This window comes from Chelonia mydas, chromosome 14 (genome assembly GCF_015237465.2).
Source record: "Chelonia mydas isolate rCheMyd1 chromosome 14, rCheMyd1.pri.v2, whole genome shotgun sequence".
Lineage (NCBI taxonomy): Eukaryota > Metazoa > Chordata > Testudines > Cheloniidae > Chelonia > Chelonia mydas.
The window spans coordinates 19,366,536-19,389,416 of record NC_051254.2 but is presented as its reverse complement, the minus strand read 5'-3'; the positions used below and the strand labels follow the sequence as shown (position 1 = coordinate 19,389,416).

Here is a 22,881-nt window from a genome sequence, read left to right as displayed (position 1 = left end):
CAGCCTATACCAGAAACCTACTGACTGCTATTCCTACCTACATGCCTCCAGCTTTCACCCTGACCACACCACACGATCCACTGTCTACAGCCAAGCTCTACGATACAACCGCATTTGCTCCAACCCCTCAGACAGAGACAAACACCTACAAGATCTCTATCAAGCATTCTTAACAACTACAATACCCACCTGCTGAAGTGAAGAAACAGATTGACAGAGCCAGAAGAGTACCCAGAAGTCACCTACTACAGGACAGGCCCAACGAAGAAAATAACAGAACGCCACTAGCCATCACCTTCAGCCCCCAACTAAAACCTCTCCAGCACATCATCAAGGATCTACAACCTATCCTGAAGGACGACCCATCACTCCCACAGATCTTGGGAGACAGGCCAGTCCTTGCTTACAGACAGCACCCCAACCTGAAGCAAATACTCACCAGCAACCACACACCACACAACAGAACCACTAACCCAGGAACCTATCCTTGCAACAAAGCCCGTTGCCAACTGTGTCCACATATCTATTCAGGGGACACCATCATAGGGCCTAATCACATCAGCCACACTATCAGAGGCTCGTTCACCTGCACATCTACCAATGTGATATATGCCATTATGTGCCAGCAATGCCCCTCTGCCATGTACATTGGTCAAACTGGACAGTCTCTAAGTAAAAGAATAAATGGACACAAAATCAGATGTCAAGAATTATAACATTCATAAACCAGTCGGAGAACACTTCAATCTCTCTGGTCACTCGATTACAGACCTAAAAGTCGCAATATTACAACAAAAAGACTTCAAAAACAGACTCCAACGAGAGACTGCTGAATTGGAATTAATTTGCAAACTGGATACAATTAACTTAGGCTTGAATAGAGACTAGGAGTGGATGGGTCATTACACAAAGTAAAACTATTTCCCCATGTTTATTCCCCCCCACCACTGTTCCTCAGATGTTCTTGTCACCTGCTGGAAATGGCCCACCTTGATTATCACTACAAAAGGTTCTCCCCCCCCCCCCGCTGGTATTAGCTCATCTTAAGTGATCACTCTCCTTACAGTGTATATGATAACACCGATTGTTTCATGTTCTCTGTGTATATAAATCTCCCCACTGTATTTTCCACTGAATGCATCCGATGAAGTGAACTGTAGTTCACGAAAGCTTATGCTCAAATAAATTGGTTAGTCTCTAAGGTGCCACAAGTACTCCTTTTCTTTTTGCGAATACAGACTAACACGGCTGCTACTCTGAAACCTTATGTTCAATAGTAATTATGTCAAAACAACATATAGGGCCCTCAGGCATATGCAACATACGCAGCTGCATAGGGCACCTGAAAATTTGGGGTATCACTGGGTCTTAGTGTCCACCCTCTCGGCTTTCCTATCCCTGTTCTGACCCTTCCTGCAGGCTCCCACAGCTGGCTGCTGCAGCTTGGTGAGTCTTCCTCCGGAGGGGATCTAGAAGTTAAAAGTGAAAAAGCCTTCCAGCCTGCCAGACCTATTAGCACAACATTGAAACTGTTAAAGAGCCACTCAAAGGGTAATGAAGCCATTTACCAGGCACTTGCCAAACCCCAGGTATATACACTGTCAGTTTCTGACAAAAACAGTTGGGCATTACTGTAACATTTACTCAGAACCTGTTAGTCTACAGGACCTTAGTTTAAAATTTGCTTTAAAAATATTTCATTAGTGAGTTGGTGAAGATTATAAAATCACATATCTAAAAAATCCTTGCATAGATTTTTAGATGCACAATCATCTTCAGCCTTAAATGCTTGAATCTTCAGACATATCGTTTTTTAAATAAATCCTTCAAAAGACCACCCTTATCTAAAATACACAGTTTAATTACTATAGTTAAAAAAAAAAAAAAAAAAAAAAAAAAAAAACTTGCTTCTAAAGTCTTCCTGTCCATCCCTTTCTCCCTTCACCCCCTCTCCCTCCACCCCCCACTGAAGAGAGCCCTTCATGGTCTCTGTGTATATAATGTCTTCTGCAGTTTCCACAGTATGCACCCGATGAAGTGAGCTGTAGCTCTCGAAAGCTTATGCTCAAATAAATTGGTTAGTCTCTAAGATGCCACAGGTACTCCTTTTCTTCTTAAAGGGAAAACACCCCTTTCCTTCCAGATAGCTGGACAAAGAGTTTCCCTTTCTTTACTTCTGACTATCTGATGAACTAGTTTTAAGAGAACCCTCCAGCAAAATCAGTACCTTAGTAAGATATAAAATCCTTTGTTATGCCTAAAATCTTTGGAAACATTTTTTAAAGTTGGTGAAATTTCATAAACATGTCTATTGTTATGGAGATCACACAAACTAATTTAGTGCTCCCTTTTTCTAAAAGCAATGAACATTGTTATGAACACACTAAACTTCTGTGACTGATTTAAAATAACGTCTTTGTTTCAGTGAGTTAAATATGTAGAAATCTGGAATGATTACTTTATAAAGACTTAAGAGTACATTTAAAATATAAAATCAGCTTAGAAATACTGATTCAGAAAATGTAAAACAGAGAAGAGCTGCATCATGTATTCCATAATATTTAATGTTGTATTCAGCAAGACAGCTGACTCACCCTTACTACAAAGTTTTTGCAAATAAAACTGACAAACTTCAGGGCATATCAAAAAACCTGTGACTGATTTTTTATTCCCAAGTTTAGTGCTTTTAATTAGGTATCTTCTGCATGTCCATTCTGCGTGACGGAGAGGGTACGGGGGTCTCTGTGGGGAACTGTGACTCACCGCCACCGTGAGGCGGGACGGGCATCTTGCTATCCTTTGCTGCTTCATCCCTCCCCGCACCCCCTCACGCTGTGAGCCTGGGCTGCCATCGGGCATGGGGGCACCAGTTTAATAATACTGCATAGGACCCCATAAATCCTAAGGACGGCCCTGACAACATATAACCTCTGGAATAATATTTTAAAAAGCCAAAAATATAATGTTTTCTTGACATTATCTAAATAATTGCTGGAGAAAATAAGTCACTTCTTCACTATTTCAATATTTGTACAGAGCTGAATGTGTGTCATGACAATCTGGCCCAACCAATTGATATCTCCCTCACGTATCTTTACTGCAGGTATCACCTTTAGTAACTGTCACTTCTCTGTGATACTTCTCTTAATTTCATCACAGTAGCTGCCTAATATACTGTATACACCTACATGACCTTCTATACAAGGATCTCAAACCATCTCACATATAACAGTGATTTAATTTTCACAATACCTTGTGACATACTTAAATATTAGTCATATTTTACACACAGGGAAATACACACAGAAGACCTAAGGCCCAAGTTTTCAGAAAGCATCCACTAATTCTGGGGTGTCCAATTTGAGACACAGTTCTTATTTTCAGAATTGCTGAGCACCTACAATTCCTGTTAACTTCAATGGAAGTTGCAAATGATCAGCAACTCTTATTTACTTTCTCCACATCTTTCATGACTTTATAGACCTCAATCATATCCTCCCTTAGTCATCTCTTTTCCAAGCTGAAAAGTTCCAGTCTTATTAATCTCTCCTCATATGGAAGCCATTCCATATCCCTAATCATTTTTGTTCCCCTTTTCTAAACCTTTTCCAACTCCAATATATCTTTTTTGAGATGGCGTGATCACATCTGCACGCAGTATTCAAGATTTGGGAGTACCATGGATTTATATAGAGGCAATATGATATTTCTAAAGGCTCTTTTCTAAAGCATATTTTTCCTTCTGCTTAACACAACGATGAACTCTTACTTCCATGTTCTTTCCACCCTGATGTTCTATTCCTTGCTCATCGTTTTATCCATCTTTATATCCTCTATGCACTGAATTCCCTCCCACACCCCTGATACCAGGGCAACCCTTTCCTCAAATCCCTCCAAGAGACCTACTTTTGTTAGGAATCAGACCCCAAAACAAATGAACAGAATTTAAAGTTTGAGGAAAGTTATCTAACCAACTCCTTCCTCAGGGCCTCACACTATCTACTTTCTACGCCCCTCGTAGACTAAGCTTTTCATAGCACAGGTTGTCAATTGTCTTGTACAGTCACAAGCATGCTGTCAGTACTTGGAAACAAGAATAATCCAATCATGATACAACTCAGTCAGACAAGTGGCTAAACTGGGATCAGAACTCATATCTTCCAACTCCAAGACCTGTGCTTTAACAGCTAGATGGCAACGCTTCATTTCATGAAACCAATAATCAAACAGCAGTATTACAAGGAGAGGAACTAACTAAAAAGGTCCCCTTCCTGCTTGCGTTGACTTCAGTGGGACTAGGACCAAATCCAAGGATAGATAATTCACCATTAAAGTCAATTATTAAAAATATATATCTAAAAATATATATCTGCTTGTTCATTCTGGAATGCTTTCCTTGATACACTGAGAGGATCTTGTGCTATATGACTGTTCAGACAGCCAAGAGAGCACTGACTCCCATTATCATGACTAATAAGCTTGGTACATCTATCTGGAAGGTAAAGTGAATAAATAATAAAACTAATCTTCCTCTGAATAATTGTAAGAGCAAGAATTGGTGTAAAAACATTTGTTTACACTGTCCTATGAGGTTATTTCAACCAACATGAAAATATACTCCCTATAGGTTGTACATCTTCAAACCAAGAAAACTTACCTATGAATTTTTCAATTGTCACCTCTCGTGTTCCCAGGTCCCCATATATTCCTTTCAGGCTGTTAATTAACCCTCTGATTTCCTGACTCTCTGCGAAACTCTCCAATATATTTCCCCTGGCAATGACATCTGGCTCCTGGCATCCACCTTCCTCTTGTTCAGAGCCATCCCCGTTCATCTCACTCAAAGCCATTTCCAAAGAGAGCAGCCAATTCTTCCCTGGTAACATAAGAGCAAACAATCATTTACAATTTAATTAAACTCACATCAGGCAGGGTGAGATAAAAGAGGGGCTGCCACCACGTCAGACCCAACATCCCACAGGGGGGAGTGGGCAGGACTGAAAGAGGAGTCAACATCCCCTGAGACCCAACATCCCATGCCAAGGGGTGCGTGGGACTGAAAGAAGAGCCACCACTCAGGGGTGCTGGAACAATCTGGTGCAGAGAACCACTGAACCAAATTGTAAACACTGGATATAACGGAATGTACTTCAAGCCAGGGGTGTGGCAGCACCCCGAGACCAGCATCCCACAGCTGGGGAAGGAGGTTTGAAAGAGCCGCCGTCCTCCCCGGGGGCCGTTCTTCCCCTAGCTGACTCCCGCTCCATCTTACACCAGGAGCCACGCCCACGCTGCAGGTCACTCTCTCGTGGGCTCCTCCTGCCCCCGCAGCCCCAACACGCGGGATGCGGCTGCTCCGCTGCCCTACCCCATCCCGCCGTGTCCCGAACTCCCACGGCTCGCCCCCCAGGGCTGGGAATCACTACCGGAGCGGGAGCTCCATCTCCCGCTACCCCATTCCCCGGGGACCCCTCACGCCCTCCATACGCGGAGCTGCTGCCCCCGGAGCCACGGGCGGGGCTTCCCGTCCCCATTGGCTGGGGCAGTCCAGAGCCAGGGGCCCAGGAGCTGCCGCGTTACCCTGGCAACCGCTGCTCCGCTACCGGGGGCCTCTCAGCGGACAGAGCCCTCCTGTCCCGTGCTCAGCCCTGGCCGACCTGCCTCCCGGCTACGGGGAGCCGCGCGGAACAGAAGAACGCAGCCACGGCTCAGTTCCTGAACGCGGCCACTCCTCTCCGTGCTGCGGCAGCTGAGAGGGCGGGGAGTAGGCGGGCCTTGCAGAGACCCAGCTCCATGAGCTCCACTCACAAGCATGGAGGGGGTGGAGTTGTGGGAACAGCCTGTCTCAAACCAACTGGGGCTTGCCAGACAAAAGCAGTGTGGGGAGGCATTAGATGTCTCCTCACGCTGTGAACTTTCCTTTGTATCACAGTTCCAGAGCCTGAAACGTTGGTGACTTTGGGGGAGCTAGCAGCCACTCCACTGTCCCCCCTTAGCTATGTAATCCTCACACTGGCTCTGTGTGCCAGGCAGGTGTTCTCCCCCCTCCGCCCATGCAAGGTCAGGCCCCTTCATCCAGCATTTGATAGTTCTAGATGCCCGGTTTGAGATGCCTTGGGCCCTGTTCTCAGAAACACCACGCATCCCCAACTCCATTTGAAGTCAGTGGGAGCGGCCAGCGCTGAGCACCTCAGAAAATCAGGACCTACGTATTTCAAAGCTGGGTGCTCCACAACTGAGGCACCAACACTCACTGACCCTTATGAAAATGTTGGCCCATATCACTTGCCATATCACTTTGTCAAAGCAAAAAGAAAAGGAGTACTTGTAGCACCTTAGAGACGAACAAATTTATTTGAGCATAAGCTCAGCTCACTTCATTGGATGCATCTGATGAAGTGAGCTGTAGCTCACCAAAGCTTATGCTCAAATAAATTTGTTCGTCTCTAAGGTGCCACAAGTACTCCTTTTCTTTTTGCGGATACAGACTAATACAGCTGCAACTCTGAAATTGTCAAAGCAGGCATTAAAATTCAGGTGTTCCTGGCCCCTAGCTCTGGGGGACATCCGCCTCTAGTTTAGCAGTTATGCCAGGTGTTAGAAAGCAGACCCATCAGTCAGAACCCTTCTTTGACAGCCTTTGGAAACGGGTACACATGCTATATGAGGTGATTGAGCTAATCAGTTATAACTAATACTGTTACACTCCAATTAAAAGAGTGTGGTGTCTGCCAGCCTAGTAGTCAGCTGGTAGACAACCTACTTGTAGAACTTCCCTATCAAGCCTTGGATTTGCTCTGGATGCATGTGACCTGTTTGCTATGCATTATTAGACTATCCAAAATTCACACTAGGATGTCTGTGGTCCCAAGATAGCAGCTTTGTCCAGCTCAGCAAATGCAGAACCCTGCTCATGCCAGTAAGAGCTGCACAGAATTTGTCTCAGAAGTCACTCTGCATAGGTTGTAAGCAGAATGGCTAGCAGACAATCAGATCGCTCCATTTATGATCCTATTTCATGAGCAGTTGTGTGTTATCTACATAGATGTTTAGTCCATACAGAAACATGCATTATATATTTTAGCACAGAATAAGACAATGCCCAATCCTGAGCCAAATCATATTCAGTTCTGGAAATAAAATGAACCGTTTTCATACAGTCATGCTTGGGGGGAAGAAATGTCATTGTGCTGATACTAAAAACTGCTGCTACCACATGACAGTGATCACTTACATTAGGAACATTTCCTTCCTACTGGCTATTACCTATCCCCAGAAACTCTCCACCTCAGTTAATTCCAGCTCAACAGCTCACCCTCTAGCCACATTTCAGCTCTATTCCAGGACCTTATTCCTATCCACTGCTGTGTTCTCTCCTAGACCCCAGCATCCAATCTTCCACTTGCTCCTTCCTGTCATGCTTCCTGGTGTTGAGAGTTCCATTACCCAACAATTCCACCCCCTCCCAAATAACAGTCCCATCTTTAGTTTCAATTTCACTAACACAGAAAAGCTGTAATCACAAGACATAGAAACATCAGGATCTTGTTACTGCAGTGCAAGTATCTAGATTTTATTTGATGTGCACATATCTTAATTTCACATTTTACAAAGCAGTACATGTATTTTAGTTCACATTTTAGGTAATACATATTAGCTCTCATGGACTTTGTTAGCTCAGACCTGGATTCTCCACCTAATAACTACACTATCAATTTAGTTATAAACAAGATTATTCCACCTTTCCATTTCAATCACAGAAGCATAATCACTTTAATTACTTGTGATAATTTGGACTAATTTTAACTGAATTCAGAAGCAGTATGGTTTTCAATCTAACCCTCTGATTCTGCCATTATATATTTGAACAATGAAAGAAAATCCACTTGATTACTGTCCAAAGTTTCTGAGAGTTTAAAATGAGACTATATACATTAAACAAAATGAAAAACAAACAAAAATAGATAAAATAATCTACATTGTTTCAATAGCTGCTGTGATTTACTTCATTGGAAGGATGGTGTTTTTCAAGTTGTGATTCATAATAGCAGTGCTAACACTAAAAGAAAAGTGGCAAAGCATATTTAATCATTTTAACTCTGGTTTACTCATTGGTCATTATAAATCTTTGGAAGCCCTACAATTACAGGCATTATCCCTCCCATATACATATTCCTATTCATGTATGTGTTTGTGGGATTTTAATTATAACTATTTTGTTTACTTACCACTTCTTTTCTTCCATTAAAGGGTAATTAGGTTTGTTATTGTACGGTTGCTCACAATTCTGTGCTGCTAATATTACACATCTATTTTGTTTTTTTAAAGATAAAGAGAGCAAGCAGAATATGTTTCAAAAGAAAAGCTACTCAACAACTTGAAAGAGTGCTAGGAACCTAGCGCTAACCCGTCACTATGGTGCTAGCTATTCCCCCTGGAGTGGATTTAATTGGGAGACAGTTGTTAATTAGGCAGGAGGCTGCTGAGCTACTGAGAACAATCAACCCATCATCAGAGAATAGCGGAAGAAGAGGAAGGAAGTACAAGGGGAGGAGACAGGTAGGGACAGGATACAGAATTAAGAGGTCTTTCCCCCTTCCTCCCTGGAAAGCAGGCTAAGGGGGAAGTTTATGTTCACATGTACGTTGACGGCACAAGCATATACTGATGAACTGTTGGAGGGGACTTAATAAATAACACTCTGGGGCTTATAAATCTGAAAAGCAGCCAGCCTGTTTGTGGTGGAGAATGCAGCCCTGTCATAAACAATTACAGGGACTCTGAAAACAGGCATAAAACAATTAAATTTTGGACCTCACCATTTTGACAGCGTGCCTTTACTTTAGTAAATCAGCAATGATGGAATAGGTTAGTTTCCCCAATTCTCTATTAAGATTAATTCTGTATAACTTATATGTATTGAGTGAGTACCAATCAATATAGTATCTGGAATTGCTGATTTCTTCTTCTCAAACAGCTAAGTCTGTTACATTGCAGGGAGTTTTTTAGTATGTTTTTCAAAAGGCTGTTTTAAATAAAATATATTTTTATCTACGTCTTATGTAGACAATCCATTTTCTGCCTATATATTTAATTCTCCAGTAGGCGCGGAGACCTACTCTTAGGGGATATCCGTTGAACTGCATTTTTCCTTTAGAAAGGAGAGTCATAAAAATGTTTAGAACAAAATTTTTAATTTAAAATAAATGTAAGAAATACTAACTCATAGACTGCACTATGCAACTGAATTAGGACACAGTTCAACTACCCTCAAAGCCGAAAAAGTCTCCCACTGACTTCAACAGATGTTGGAGTTGATCCTTTAGGAGGTAAGTAGAGGGGAACAGAGGAGAAAAGTCAAATGGAAAAGTGGAGGAGGAGGAGGAAGTGATAAATGTAGTGATTATTTCCAATCCCACAATAAGATCCTTATAGGTCAGGAAGGGCAAAGAGTGATGACAGAGTGGGGAAAACTGGGTTATCCTATGGAGAATGAGATGAGGCTGTCAAACAGACTGCTTTTCAAACATGTAGTTTTACCAACTGGATAACAGACTGTACACAATCTCCTAACTCACCAGTGTGGATATGTGCTAGTAAACGAGAACATGATGCAGAAATTATACAACCACCGCAAGCATTTATTGGGTTTAAATGCGTACAAAGGATCCCTCATCTTTTACATCTGCCATGTGGGTTTCTCATCAATGTGTCACTCTTTCTAGCTTGTGTTGCTATCAACAAGTAGGCAATGTGAATTAGTAAGAGGCTGTGATAGATAGATTCTCTTTGAGAAACACCCTCTAAATGGTTATTTTAAGAGCTCTCTCATTATATTTAGAGTAGATCCTCTGTACTCTGTCCCAAAATGGTTCCAGTGGTTTATATAATTAAAGAGCTTGTACAACTTGTTTCGTTTTTCAAAACCTGGAGCTTTGGGGATTTTACTGTGGTAGACAGAGAAGAAAGAGCTGCTAAAACCACCAAACATCCCAGCAATCGCTAAGTCAAATTCAGAATGGCCATAGAAGGAAGCAGGATCAAAGACAATTGGGCCAAAATTGTCCTCTGCCACATTTCCTGCCCACAAATCCCCATGAAGAAGAGCGGGAACAATCTCCATGTCGCAGAACATGTCAGGAATCTTCAGCTGGAAAAAGCATGAACAATCAAGAAAAACTATAATTTGACCAAGGAAAAAACTAAAAGGCAATACAATACAAATAACAGAATAAATAAAAGTCACTGTCTCTTTTCAGTCATTATGAAGCCTTATTCAAACTACAGTCAATGGATGCAGAAACAGGTCAAAAGTGTTAATCAACAAGAATAATTCTGATTCATTTCAGGCAGAGTTTAATGTATCATTCACTAGTACTCACATTCACTATTGTCATAATGCTTACAGGCATGGACAATACAGGTTATCACCATAAATAAAGAACAGCTTCCTTTCATTGGAACAGTTCTAAGAAGTAAACAACTTTTAGCACCAAAATCCTGAGTCTCCTGTGCTCACTGAAGTGCCATTATGGAACAAAGAGCTATAAACTTGGTGCTTTAGTGTCAGAACAGAACAGTAATTCTGAAAACCAAGCAAGCAGCCACTTGATTACACTCACTTTCTCTCTTGCTTTCCCTTCCTGAGCTACTGAATCCTATCAAGGAGCAAAGCATAGGAAGAGGCAACATTTCCTCTTATTGTGCGCCATCAAAGTAAGTCCTCCATACAACTGATTCTCTGTACAATATTATTTTGAGCCTGTTTATACTGTTCAGTTGTATTCATTGAGTGCAGGGTTCCGCAGATAGTTTCAGAGCATTTTAGACTCATTTAACAATTCACACTTGGAATTATCCATTGTGCTAAAGCCACAAAATGTTTAACTCCTCTGAACCTGGGGAATTATATCCCTACCTATAGCACTGTAAAACCATGGAAGCACAGGATTCACAGGACATATTATGGAATGCTTCTTTTATTATAATGAGAAGCTCTTCTGTTACACCTTTCATCCCTAGATCCCAAAGCTCTTTACAAATACTCATTAATTAAACTTCATAATACCAATTGCATAGATGGGGAAAATAAGAGAGGGGTTAAGTATCTTGGCAAAGGTCATGTAGTGACAGTGGCAAAGATGGGACTAGAACACAGGAATCCTGACCTTCTCTTGACCCTATTCTAACCATCATAGAATGGGAAGGGACCTCAAGAGGTCATCGAGTCCAGTCCCCTGCACTCATGGCAGGACTAAGTATTATCTAGACATCCCTGACAGGTGTAGGGTTGCCAGGTGTCCGATCAGCGGCGCAGTGGGGCTAAGGCAGGCTCCCTGCCTGCCATGGCTCCACGCAGCTCCCGGAAGCTAGGGTTGGCAACTTTCTAATTGCACCAAACTGAACACTCTAGCCCTGCCCCTTCCCCTAGGCTCCATCCCCTGTTCCACCCCTTTCCTGAGGTCCCACCCCTGCTCACTACATTCCCCCTCCATCAGTGGCTCACTCTCCCTCACTGGGCTGGGTTGTGGGCTCTAGCTGAGGGTGTGGGCTCTGGGGATGAGGGGCTTGGGGTGCACGAGGGGGCTTCAGGCTGGGGGGTGGGGCAGAGGGATTTGGAGTGTGGGAGGGGACTGTGGGTTGAGGCAGGGGGTTGGGGTGCAGGAGGGGGTGAGGGCTCTGGGGTGGGGTGAGGCTGGGCATGAGTTGTTCAGGGTGTGGGAGGGGGCTCTGGGCTGGGGCAGGGGTTGGGGTGTAGGGGGGGTGAGGGCTCTGGGCTGGGGGTGCAGGCTCTGGGGTGAGGCCAGAGATGAGGGGTTTGGGGTGCAGGAGGGGGCTTAGGGCTGGGGCAGAAGGTTGGGGTGAAGGAGGGAGTACGGGCTCTGAGCTTGGGGTGCAGGTTCTGGGGTGAGCCCAGGGATGAGTGGTTTGGAGTGCAAGAGGGGGCTCAGGGCTGGAGCAGAGGGTTGAGGTGAAGGAGGGAGTATGGGCTCTGAGCTGGGGTCCGGGCTCTGGAATGGTGCTGGGGATGAGGGCCTCCATATAGGAGCTGCTTCCGGGAGCTGCTTGAGGTAAGTGCCACCCAGAGTCTGCATCTCTGACTCCCTCCCATGTCCCAACCTCCTGCCCCAGCCCTGATCCCCCTCCAACCCTCCGAACCCCTCAGTCCCAGCCCAGAGCATCCTCCTGCACCCCAAACCCCTCATCCGCAGCCCCACCCCAGCTGGAACCCACCCTGGGCCCCAACCCTCTGCCCCAGCCCTGATCCCCCTCCCACCTTCCGAACCCCTCAGCCCCAACCTGGAGCCCCTCCTGCACCCTGAACCCCTTATTTCTGGTCCCACTCCAGAACCCACACCCACAGCCGAGAGCCTGTACCCTCTCCCCACCTCCTACTTCAGCCCGGAGCCCCCTCCTACACCCAAACCCCTCATCCCCAGCCCCACCCCAGAGCCTGCACCACCAGCCAGAGCCCCCATGCCCCAACCCTCTGTCCCAGCCCTGATCCTCCTCCCATACTTCGAACCCCTCAGCCCCAGCCCAGAGCCCCCTTCTGCCCCCCAAATCCCTCATCCATGGCTCCACACCAGAGCCTGCACCCCCAGCTGGAGCCCTTACCTCCCCACACCCCAATCCCCTGCCCCAGGCTGGAGCCCCCTCTCACACCATGAACCCCTCATTTCTGGTCCCACCCTGGAACCCGCACCCCCAGCTGGAGCCATAGGCACCGACTTCCCCTCTGCCCAGTGGGTGCTCGACACCCCTGGCCCTGCCTCTGCACCGCTCTCGCCCCATCTCCATTCCACTCCTTCCCCAAAGTCCCTGCCCCACCCCGTCTTTCCCCACCCCAGGCCCACCCCCATTCCACCCCCTTCCCCCAAGTCCCCGTCGCTGCCCCGCCTCTTCTCCGCTTCCTCCTCTGAGCACGCTGTGTTCCCGCTCCTCCTCGTCCTTCCTGGAAAGTCCTAAGTGCCGCCACAGAGCTGTTAGGTGGCGGGAAGTGCTGGGAGGGAGAGGGACGCGGCGCACTGCGGGGGGGGAGAAGAAGGTGAGGGGGGAGCTTGGCTGCTGGTGGGTGAGGAGCACCCACTAATTTTTCCCTGTGGGTGCTCCAGCCCCAGACCACCCAGGGAGTTGGCACCTATCGCCAGAGCCCAACCCCACCCCCCCTGAACCCCAACCCCATGCTCCAGCCCAGAGTCCCATCCCACACTCCGAACCTCTCAGCCTCAGCCCAGAGCCCCTCCTACACCCCAAATCCCTCATCCCTGGCCCCACCCCAGAGCCTGCACCTCCAGACCAGAGCCTAGACTCCTCTCCCACACCCCAACCCCCTACCTCAGCCCAGAGTCCCCTCCCATATTCCAAACCCCTTGGTTCCACACACCCCCCAGTCCAGAGCCCCCTCCCGCACCCTGAACTCCTTATTTCTGGCCCCACCCCAGAGCCTGCACCCCCAGCCAGAGCCCTCAACCACTCCTGCATCCCAACCCACTGCCTCAGCCCAGAGCCCCCTTCTGCACCTGAACTCCTCATTTCTGGCCCCACCTTGGAGCCCGCACCCACAACCGGAGTGAGCGAGTGAGGGTGGGGAGAGCAAGCAACAGAATGAGATAGCAGGGTGATGGAGTTAGTGGGGGCGGGGCCTCAGAGGAGGGGCAGGGCAGGGCAAGGTTGTTCAGTCTTGTGCAAGTAGAAAATTGGCAACCCTAGACAGATGTTTGACTAATCTGCTCTTAAAAATCCTCAGTGATGGAGATTCCACAACCTCCCTAGGCAATTTATTCCACTGCTTAACCACCCTGACAGTTAGGAAGTTTTTCCTAATGTCCAATCTAAACCACCCTTGCTACAATTTAAGTCCATTGCTTCTTGTCCTATCCTCAGCAGTTAAGAACAATTTTTCTCCCTCCTCCTTGTAACAACCTTTTATGTACTTGAAAACTGTTATCATGTCCCCTCTCAGCCTTCTCTTTTCCAGACTAAACAATCCCAATTTTTTCAGTCTTCCCTCATAGGTCATGTTTTCTAGACCTTTAATCATTTTTGTTGCTCTTCTCTGGACTTTCTCCAATTTGTCCACAAATTTCCTGAAATGTGGCACCCAGAACTAGACACAATACTCCAGTTGAGGCCTAATCAGCACACAGTAGAGCAGAAGAATTACTTCTTGTGTCTTGCTTACAACCATTAGACAGCAATCTAATCCTACAATAAGTTCCGGGAATAAAAGTGTAGCTGATCTATTAAAAGTAACTTATATTTATTCACAGATGCTCTGGCTTTTTAGCAATAATGTAGAGTCTGGTCAATAGTAGGTGGGGGCTCTAAGATGTACATTTCAATGCCAGGATGCAATGCTAACTTCTGCACCCATTTTAAAAGGCTACTACAGTAACATGCACCCTTTTTTCTTAACTCTGGCATCTGGACCTTAAGTAAAATTAGACCTGTTTACTAAAAGCCATATAAAGTTTGCCATAAAAATTGTGTAAAATTCCACTGAAGTATTCATCTTGTATATTTTTTATAAGTACAATGGACCTTTTATCTCTATGAGACACATTCATGTATTTATTTACCAACCTTAAGCTGTGACCACAGTTCTCTTGCTTCTCTGTCTCCATAATCTTTCTCAATCAAATCCATTTGAGCTTGGAGTCGGTGACATATAAAGAAAGTAGGCCAATCACGTTGCCATTCATTCACCTGGAAAATAAGATATCAAGATTCAAGTAATCATGATCAGTTGAAGAGGAAACAGCACTGTAAAGATTTTCTGCTGATATATCTGTAAAATTAAACTGTATATTACTGATACTATGGCCTGTTGCCTTACTACCAGGGTGCTTGTAAACTAAACACGGTCAAGGCCTACTCAGTTCTGGGATGGGTGACCACCAAGAAAAATTTAGGATGCTGTTAAATGTTTTGTTGATCATTCATTTAAGGCTATTCTTCCTTTTGAGTCCATGTTAAGGAGGGGCTATCTTTCATATGAGAAATAAACCTAAGGCTCTGGGCACTTGCAGATATTAAACATTGCTTAACCTTTTATTAGCTCTGGATAGCGAAAATTCCCCCTGACATTTCAATTAGATAATGGTTCTCAATTTGTGGTTCAGGGACAACTAGTAGTCTGCAAAATCCTTCTCAATGGTCTGCACAGTTAAATATTTTGGTTGAAATTCACCCCTGGGCAGAGAGCCAGCAGAAGGCCCATGCACCATATGAAGCCTGCTCTGAGGGTTTTAAGTTGAATTTAAGTGTTGCATAGACTTTGCCACCGGTCCTTCGGACGGGGGGGAATTTCACCTTTTGAGAACTATGTAAGTGAGTTTTGGGAGAGGATGGAAGTAATTTGTGAGGGGATCCTTTTCTTAGCAAGAGGTCTGAACATTGGAGAATCACTGAGTAGTCTTCATTTCCTGTCCAAAACTGCTGTGTAGGCTTGCTGTGTGCTGCCAGGTTTCACCTCAGAAGTGGCTGTATCTCAGGAGTGGTTAAATTATTCCAGTTTTTTTTATACAGACACAAATAAACTACATTAAAAGAGTATTATTACAGTTGCAAAATTAAGCACTGAAAAATATTAGGAAGCTCAAACAAAACTTTAATTCTTCTTCCTCATGCGTGTGCATTAGGATCATGTAAAAAATTATATACCTATTTTTTCATTGCACAAAATAGGCACTGCTCAGTGAATGAGACAGGGTTATGTAGTTAATAAGGTTTTTGTCTATCAGAACTCTTACAGTTTTGAATTAGGAACAAAACCTTATCAGTCCAAGAAAGTAGCAGTCCTGTGCAGGAAAACAAACCCCATCTTTTCCCAAGTTGGAGGTAAAATTTACGTTTTGTTTATACTTTAAAAACTTTTAAGATGAAAATGAAACAGCGAGAACAAACTGGTGGTTAAAACAAGCCATTGAATATAGAATTAGTGTTTGATTTTAACATGTAATAATAACTTTCACAGAGCTGGGACTTACCTGCTGTATAAAGCCACAGCATGTGACTGTATGGAATCCATATTTATCCACATACTGAGGTTCAGAATGTCCTGCACCTTTACCTAGCAAACAAAAAGACTGATCATGTCCAAAGGGCAAACCAGCTTTTTTTTCTCCAATCCTCAACTTTGCAAGAGCAATAGGTTTATGAATCCAGTTCTGATATGACTAGGCAGAAAAAAAATTGGGGAAAATAGGTAATTAAACAATAGGTCAACTAAATACTTTAAAACACAAAGAGTAATAATTCTAGGTTTCAGAGTAACAGCCGTGTTAGTCTGTATTCGCAAAAAGAAAAGGAGTACTTGTGGCACCTTAGAGACTAACCAATTTATTTGAGCATAAGCATGAAGTGAGTTGTAGCTCACGAAAGCTTATGCTCAAATAAATTAGTCAGTCTCTAAGGTGCCAGTAATAATTCTGTGCATGTATATGTAGCTTTTTTCCTTTGGAGAATCACAGACCTATTAAAGATGGAAGTAAAAAACCTGGGCTGTTTTTCAGCAAGGAAAACTGAGGTACAGTTAGGTTCATTGACTTGCTGAAGGGCACAGAGCAAGTCAGTGGCAGAATCAGGAACAGAACCCAGGTCTCCTGATTTGCACTCACCCTTTTCTAAGCACTTTACCCTGCTGCCTCCTAACCAAAACTTTTAACTGTGTGTCTCATACTGTACATTATTTCAGACAGATCAGCAATCTTCCACCTCACTCACAAATAATGTAATTACTTGGTAATAGGCATACCACTATAGAGCACATTCTGTCCCCCCCAGAAATCAGTGGGAACCATGCATACACAACTAGGTGCAAAATCTGGGCATTAGATTTGAACACTACTAACCCTGACATAGCAAATGATCTTGCTGTGCTTCATGTGCTGTTCAGTGGGAGTTGGATCAAGCTGTAGAAAAAGTCACTGAAAAGACTCCCATTGACTTAAGTGGAAACTGGATCAGAACCCTACTGAATTAACTTTGCCTTCAAGATGAACAGTTATACTCAGTAGAACTAACTTGTCTTTTTATTAACCTAAAGATACATTCCTTTATTATTTTAATAGAAAGTGCTATGTATTTTACTGCAAGTGTGAGTTGTAAAATATTTCTAGTGTAAGTAAATGTGAATTTCTGTATATTTTGTATTAAATGGTATTACATGTTATAATAACAAGTTAACTGTACCTGACCTATAGACATGTTTAATAGTTGTTGTTTTTTACTTGGTTGGTTCAAAAACCTTCAGGGGATTATCTTGATAGTACATGATGATGAAAGGCTTACAGGGATACTGAAAGGTAAATCTGACCCAAATTTTTTGTTTTTAAAAAATCACAAAAACTAAAACCAATAGAAATCTTTTTATTGTTAGCAGTTTTTTTTTATTTAGTAAAGGCAAAGTAAACATTTCAAATTATTTAAGTTTAGTGTTCTATGGATCAAAAGATACTTTGTATATATATTTGGTATTTTAGCAGACAGGGGCCCTTTAAATTGGTTTTCTCCATTCATAAGGATTATAATGCTACATGTATTAAATACTGTGTCATATCCAGAAGTGATTATCGCAGTATTGCACTAGTACTTTAAATCTATACTCTACCAACAGTGTTTCCCTCCTTCTTTAATTTCTCTCCAAGTTTCTGGTTGTGAAGGTGAAGATCTGCTATCTGCTCTCCAAGCTTTGCAGAGTGTCTGTAAGATCAGAGAAACAAAACCATACATTCTTTATCTGTTCATTTAAAATATGCCTTTAAACACCATTTATTAAACAAGAGAGAATTAAAGACCAGAGAAAGCAGGGAGCAACTCTGTAAAGCAGGAGGCAATTTAAAAATCAGGAGAAAGAGAAAGCAATGGAATATTTTAACTCAACAGAAGCTAAACAGAACCTCAGAAAGACACATTAATTGTCTGAGAAATGTACAGATATATCACATGGCTGCTACCTGTGAGTAAAGCTGCTCTGACAAATGTGAACAGTCAGGTATAGACCACATATTCCTGAAAGAGATAAAGGGCCAAATTCAGGAGAGAATTTGGCCTAGAAGCTTGATTGTTGATTTGAATTTCACTTTTACTTTTTATTTTTACAGTTATCAGACACACGAGTGATATCATTTGCCGAAGATAGCGAATAGACTCTTTCAGAGATTCCCACCAACACAACAGAATTATAAGCAGAGACTCTCAAAATCATAGTAACAAAGAAAGTATGAAGTTCAGACATACTTGTTGAGATTTTTCATCTTCAGGTACTCCATGACAAACATTGCACCCTCTCCTGGAAGGTCAATCACTTTAATGGGCTGGGGCACTCTCAGGGTGTTGGTTTTCTGGATAGCCTCTAAACTTGCCATTTCACCTTCAAACATTTTTCTAGCCTATTCAGAAACAAGAATTTCACTGGGGCAAATATCCTTGGGCTAAATGATGTGATTTCTGCACTAGGTGTACTGGAAAATTTTTGTTGTTTATAAATCTGTGAATCTATTAATCCTTCATAATAAAATGTAGCAGCAAATTAGCAAGGCTTCTGTCCCAGCCAGGATAGATTGGTTTGATAGTATTGTTATTGCTTTTCTTGCAAGTTCAGCACAGTACAACACATTACACAACTTACCAGTGTAAATACTCAAAACATCTATGTGTAGTTAATCTCTGGCCTCAAATCTAGGTACAGCAGGGTTACCAGTGGGGCTAGAACCCAAACCTTTCAACAAGAAAAGCATAAAAACCTGCCACTTGAAATAAAGGAGTAAATCCTTAGACTGTGACTAAGCAGCAGGTCCCAAGTGGGAGATTGATCACATTAATTAAGCCAGTGTACTGCTGAACCGTTTGACCTTCTAAGTGACAGTATTACTCCTTCTGCCCATTTTTAATTGTATGTTTTAGAATGAAATAACCCAGACTTATCAGTTTCCCATGTACTGAACTACAAATTTATGGCTGAATTTTTTGTTCTGCCTTTATTTAGTAACAGAATAGCTAAGAGTATTTCCTGGAAAATTAAAGCCTTTTCTTTCCAACTTCCCACTGAGCGAAGACTGCAGCTCCCACATTTTCTTTTGTAAGGAAATGTTACCTTTCTGCTAGATGCTTCTTGCATACCTGATTTCTGGGTTCAGCAATAGAAATTTGAGTACTTTTATGTTATTTTATTCTCTCTTAGGAGGATAAGGAAAGGTTTGTCTATCTTAGGTGCTCACATGTCTCTTATTATCATAGTAGCTAAACACTTCCCAATCTTTATCCACACAACACTCCTGGGAGGTAAGGATGTGCTGTTATCCCCATTTTACAGATAGGAACTGAAAGATTAAGTGACTTGCCTATGGTTATACAAGAAGTCTGTAGCAAAATAGAAACTTGAACCCAAGTCCCATAAACCCTAAACTAGTTCCTGAGGCACTGGACTATCCTTAATAACAGCAGAGAAAGGCTTTTTACAATAAGGAAGAGACTGACTATGTGCCCAACCTTACACTCCTCGCACAGATAAACCCCATTAGGGTCAATGGACACTTTGCTTCAGTAAGGATTATCGACAGGATCAGGCCTTTAGCCCCCAATCCTACTACTTATTGTGATTGCCTTATTGAGGTCAGTGGGGCTCCACACAGAAGGAGGAACCCATTTACATGCAACAAGCTGCAGGTACAGGTATTAGTAAGAAAAACAAGAAATCCAAAATTATATTGCACATGCAATCTCTGCATAAATTCCTTGGGTTGCAGAAAGATTAATCTTTACCTAAAAAGGAAGAGGAAGAATAAAACAAGTTTATAGATAGCCTGGAGACTTTTTTCCAATTATATTTCAATGATCTTTTAAATAATTTTTAAACTCTTACTTGGTTGTACTGTGTTAATCAAGGTTTTTACAACAATCAACTGATAGCTAATTTAATTATTGCATGCACACACAGAACCATCCGGTAAACGTAAACAATGGGGATCTGATGACTTAGCCCTCTCAGACTGCTGGCTAAAACATTCTAACTCAGCAAAATGTTACCAACCACTTAAAAAGCTCCTAAATGCGATAGAAACAAAAATCTCAACATGCACATTTAAACTGATTTCTTTCTCTTCTCCCGGCTGAGTCAGTCTTTCTATTTTTCTAAGGCAGATTCCACAAATGTGGCACCAATACCACTTACCTGAAAGCGGGTCCCAGGGGAGTCGATGGCAACTCTGTGTTAAAAATCAGACAGTGGTCAAGCAGTTGCCCCTAGGCTGGATCTCCCTCAGTTCCTCTGTGCATCTGGATTCCACCAAGCCACACGTTTCCTCCTAAACTCCTATTTCTCAACTGTAAATTGACTGATAGCCTTGTTCTGACTAGAGAATGTCCCAATCCACAAACATCACATTTGAATGCCAATATTCCCAAAGTAATAGGGTGCTTGGAGCTGATGGTTTAGTTCAAGTATTTTTTCTAGTTTTGCCTTAATACTAACCAATTATTTATTATTTTAGAATTGTACAAAACATAAGAAGGGGTACATACGCAGGGCTCTAGGCATCCTTCCCAAAAGTGATTAGGTGCCGTGAGTAAGTGGCAATGCCTTAACCATATGTGTGTTGAAAAGGCCACTACAACTCTCCCACCCTTATCAAGGTGAGTGCTAACCTTCTCTCCTTTCGTATCACACAATTTAAATAATAATACAACATAACAGTGGCCCACATGCTCCCTTGCTTCTGTGAACAGAGGGTAGGAAAAATGAGAAGATCCAGGATGGTGGCTCACCAGCACCACAGCACACTCCCTTCCTCCTCCCTATGCCATGGGGAACAGACACTTAGGGTACGATCAGGATAGGTGGAAGTGGGGTTTCGGAAGTAATCCCTCCTTCTCCCACAACCATTCAAGGATTCCTGATACTGTCAGTATTAACATATTTCAGTTTCCACTGCATCAAGTGAAACCATTTTCTTAAGGAGGATTGAGGAGCAAGGATGAATACGGAAGCTGATGGGAGCATATCTCCTGTAGGAGTTATGTTGCCATCGTGCCAGGAAGCACTGCAGATGCTCAATGCTTCTGCTGATCTCAAGAGATCCTGGGTTTTGTGGACCAAAACCCTTTCCCCAATAAAAGAATGTACTCTGCTTTGGAAGGTCATGCTGTTCCCTAGACCTGTGTGGGAATAGCCATTTCAGGGATAGTATTTGGCCCAATAACAAATTCTAAGCATGAGGGCAATTGCTCTGCTCTATGCTTTTTTATGCAGCAATGTAAATTATTTTGCACCTAGTATTGCAAAGGAACGTCAAGTTGCTTTACAACAGCATTACAAATAAACATTAACTGAGCCTACTGTCTAAAATGTGCTTTAAAAAGATTTCAGTTCTTAAAAGGAGAAAAATACATTAAGCTTGAAAACACACAATTTACAATCATCAACAAACATCTCCAGACAATTAAGCACATTGCAGTGAACATGCAGCAATATTATCAGCATTAACCTGAGGCTTGTGATTGATTTTCACAAACACTTGCCCGCTGTCAGTTTCATAGCTCTGCCCTCGGCTAATATACCCTCCTCCTGAGCTCCCAAACGCCTTCAGAATGGAGGTCTTCAATTCAGTTTTCAGGAGTTTTTCCATTGGTTCCCCTGTTGCAATTGTTTCTTCGTAAATCCACTGCAAAACAGGATTAAAGGTCTGGGTCCTTCCTTTTTTGCTGTGTCTTTGCTATGAGGTAGAAATTGACACACACCAAAGAGAAAAATAACAGCTGAGAGAAAAATCAAATCAGTCAATAATTCCCAGAAATATTTATTTCTGGAAATTAGAGCTTTACTTTTTTTAAAAAAATAGATATTTAGGAAATATTGAATTTGTTGGAATCTCCTGGGGTCCTTCGATGGCTGTCCTGAGAGCTTCTGGTATTTGTAGTTCCTCTCACTGGGTAATCAGTATGGACTGTCCTCTTGTTCACCTTCCCCCACCCCTCTACAGCACTGCTCACATGAGTACCAAAGAGATAAAGTTTAAATCATCAACCACCAGAGGGAGCTCAGCAATGAAAACTATACACAATAACATAAACTGGTTGTATTTTATGGAAGACTGTGCAAGAGGCAGAGTTTTGTGGTGGTGGTGTTCTAAATTAGGGTGACCAGATGTCCCAATTTTATAGGGACAGTCCTGATATTTGGGGCTTTGTCTTATACAGCCACCTATTCCCCCCCATCCCAATTTTTCACACTTGCTGTCTGGTCATCCTATTGTAAATGTTTAAGATCAGGCAACTCAAAGGCCTCAATATAACCACAAATCAGCAAATTGGGATATGGGAAAAGCAATGATCTTTCCTGTTCATACCTGCTTTGTATAGACTAGGAACCATTGTGTCTCCATTGACACATTAGACCACATGCCTTCTTCAGGGCCTGGCCCTGCTCCCATTAAAGTCAATGGAAAGATTCCCATTGCCCTCAGTAGGAGCCAAGTGCCACCAAAGCCTTTTATAGACAATGGAGGTTGATGGAACTGAGCATTTTTCAGGAAATGCTCAGGATCAGGCTTGATTACAGAAGGATTGTGTTGTAGTCACAAGCACATAAATTCAGGAGATCTGGATCCTATTTCTGGATCCCTCACCGATTTAGCATATGACTCTGAGTAAGTCACTTTACCTATCTGTATCTCACTCCTCCATCTATAACATGGGAGGGGGGTGTCACAAATTACTTACTTCATAGGGGTGTTGTGAGTTTTAATTAATTTTCACTTGTAAAGTTCATTGGCATCCTCAGATAGAAAGTGTGAAGTATTATCATAGCCCTGATCCCACAGCCTTGATCCAAATGGTAAGCCCCACTGGGGTCAACAGGACCAGTCATATGAGTTAGGA

General features: G+C 43.0%; 2 protein-coding genes and 1 non-coding gene across 11 annotated transcripts in view; all 3 read right to left on the bottom strand.

Annotated features, from left to right (window-relative positions):
* TBCD (tubulin folding cofactor D) overlaps window positions 1-14,707 on the bottom strand; it is a 254,477-nt gene extending 239,770 nt beyond the window's left edge. For 2 of the 8 annotated variants that reach the window (XR_005227614.2, XM_007072585.3), the window contains exons 1-2: window positions 5,581-5,737; window positions 4,658-4,876 (exon numbers count right to left, since the gene is read on the bottom strand). Coding sequence is in view for 7 of the 8 variants with exons in the window: in XM_007072585.3 (XP_007072647.3) it covers window positions 4,658-4,850 (193 nt within the window). In the remaining variant the exon portion in view is untranslated. Of the gene's footprint in view, window positions 1-4,657; window positions 4,877-5,149; window positions 5,295-5,487; window positions 5,760-8,228; window positions 8,361-14,586 lie in introns of those variants that run through there. The other 6 variants (XM_043528663.1, XM_043528659.1, XM_043528664.1 and 3 more) reach the window with 6 other exon arrangements.
* Window positions 7,546-22,644, bottom strand: LOC102934080 (fructosamine-3-kinase). 2 transcript variants are annotated; one of them, XM_043528666.1, is made up of 7 exons: window positions 22,350-22,644; window positions 21,489-21,716; window positions 18,244-18,395; window positions 17,615-17,706; window positions 15,993-16,075; window positions 14,587-14,709; window positions 7,546-10,150 (listed from the first exon to the last, which is right to left on the bottom strand). In XM_043528666.1, exons 1-7 carry the CDS (start codon window positions 22,455-22,457, stop codon window positions 9,812-9,814), a joined length of 1,125 nt encoding a protein of 374 aa, XP_043384601.1. In that variant the 5' UTR covers window positions 22,458-22,644; the 3' UTR covers window positions 7,546-9,811. The 2 variants fall into 2 exon arrangements, with proteins under 2 accessions (XP_043384601.1, XP_007072567.2); XM_007072505.4 differs by having other exon boundaries at window positions 22,406-22,644.
* On the bottom strand, window positions 20,549-20,671 carry LOC114022571. Its single transcript, XR_003566633.1, has one exon. It is a non-coding gene; the product is annotated as a U6atac minor spliceosomal RNA (small nuclear RNA).
* Window positions 22,645-22,881: the final 237 nt, after the last annotated feature.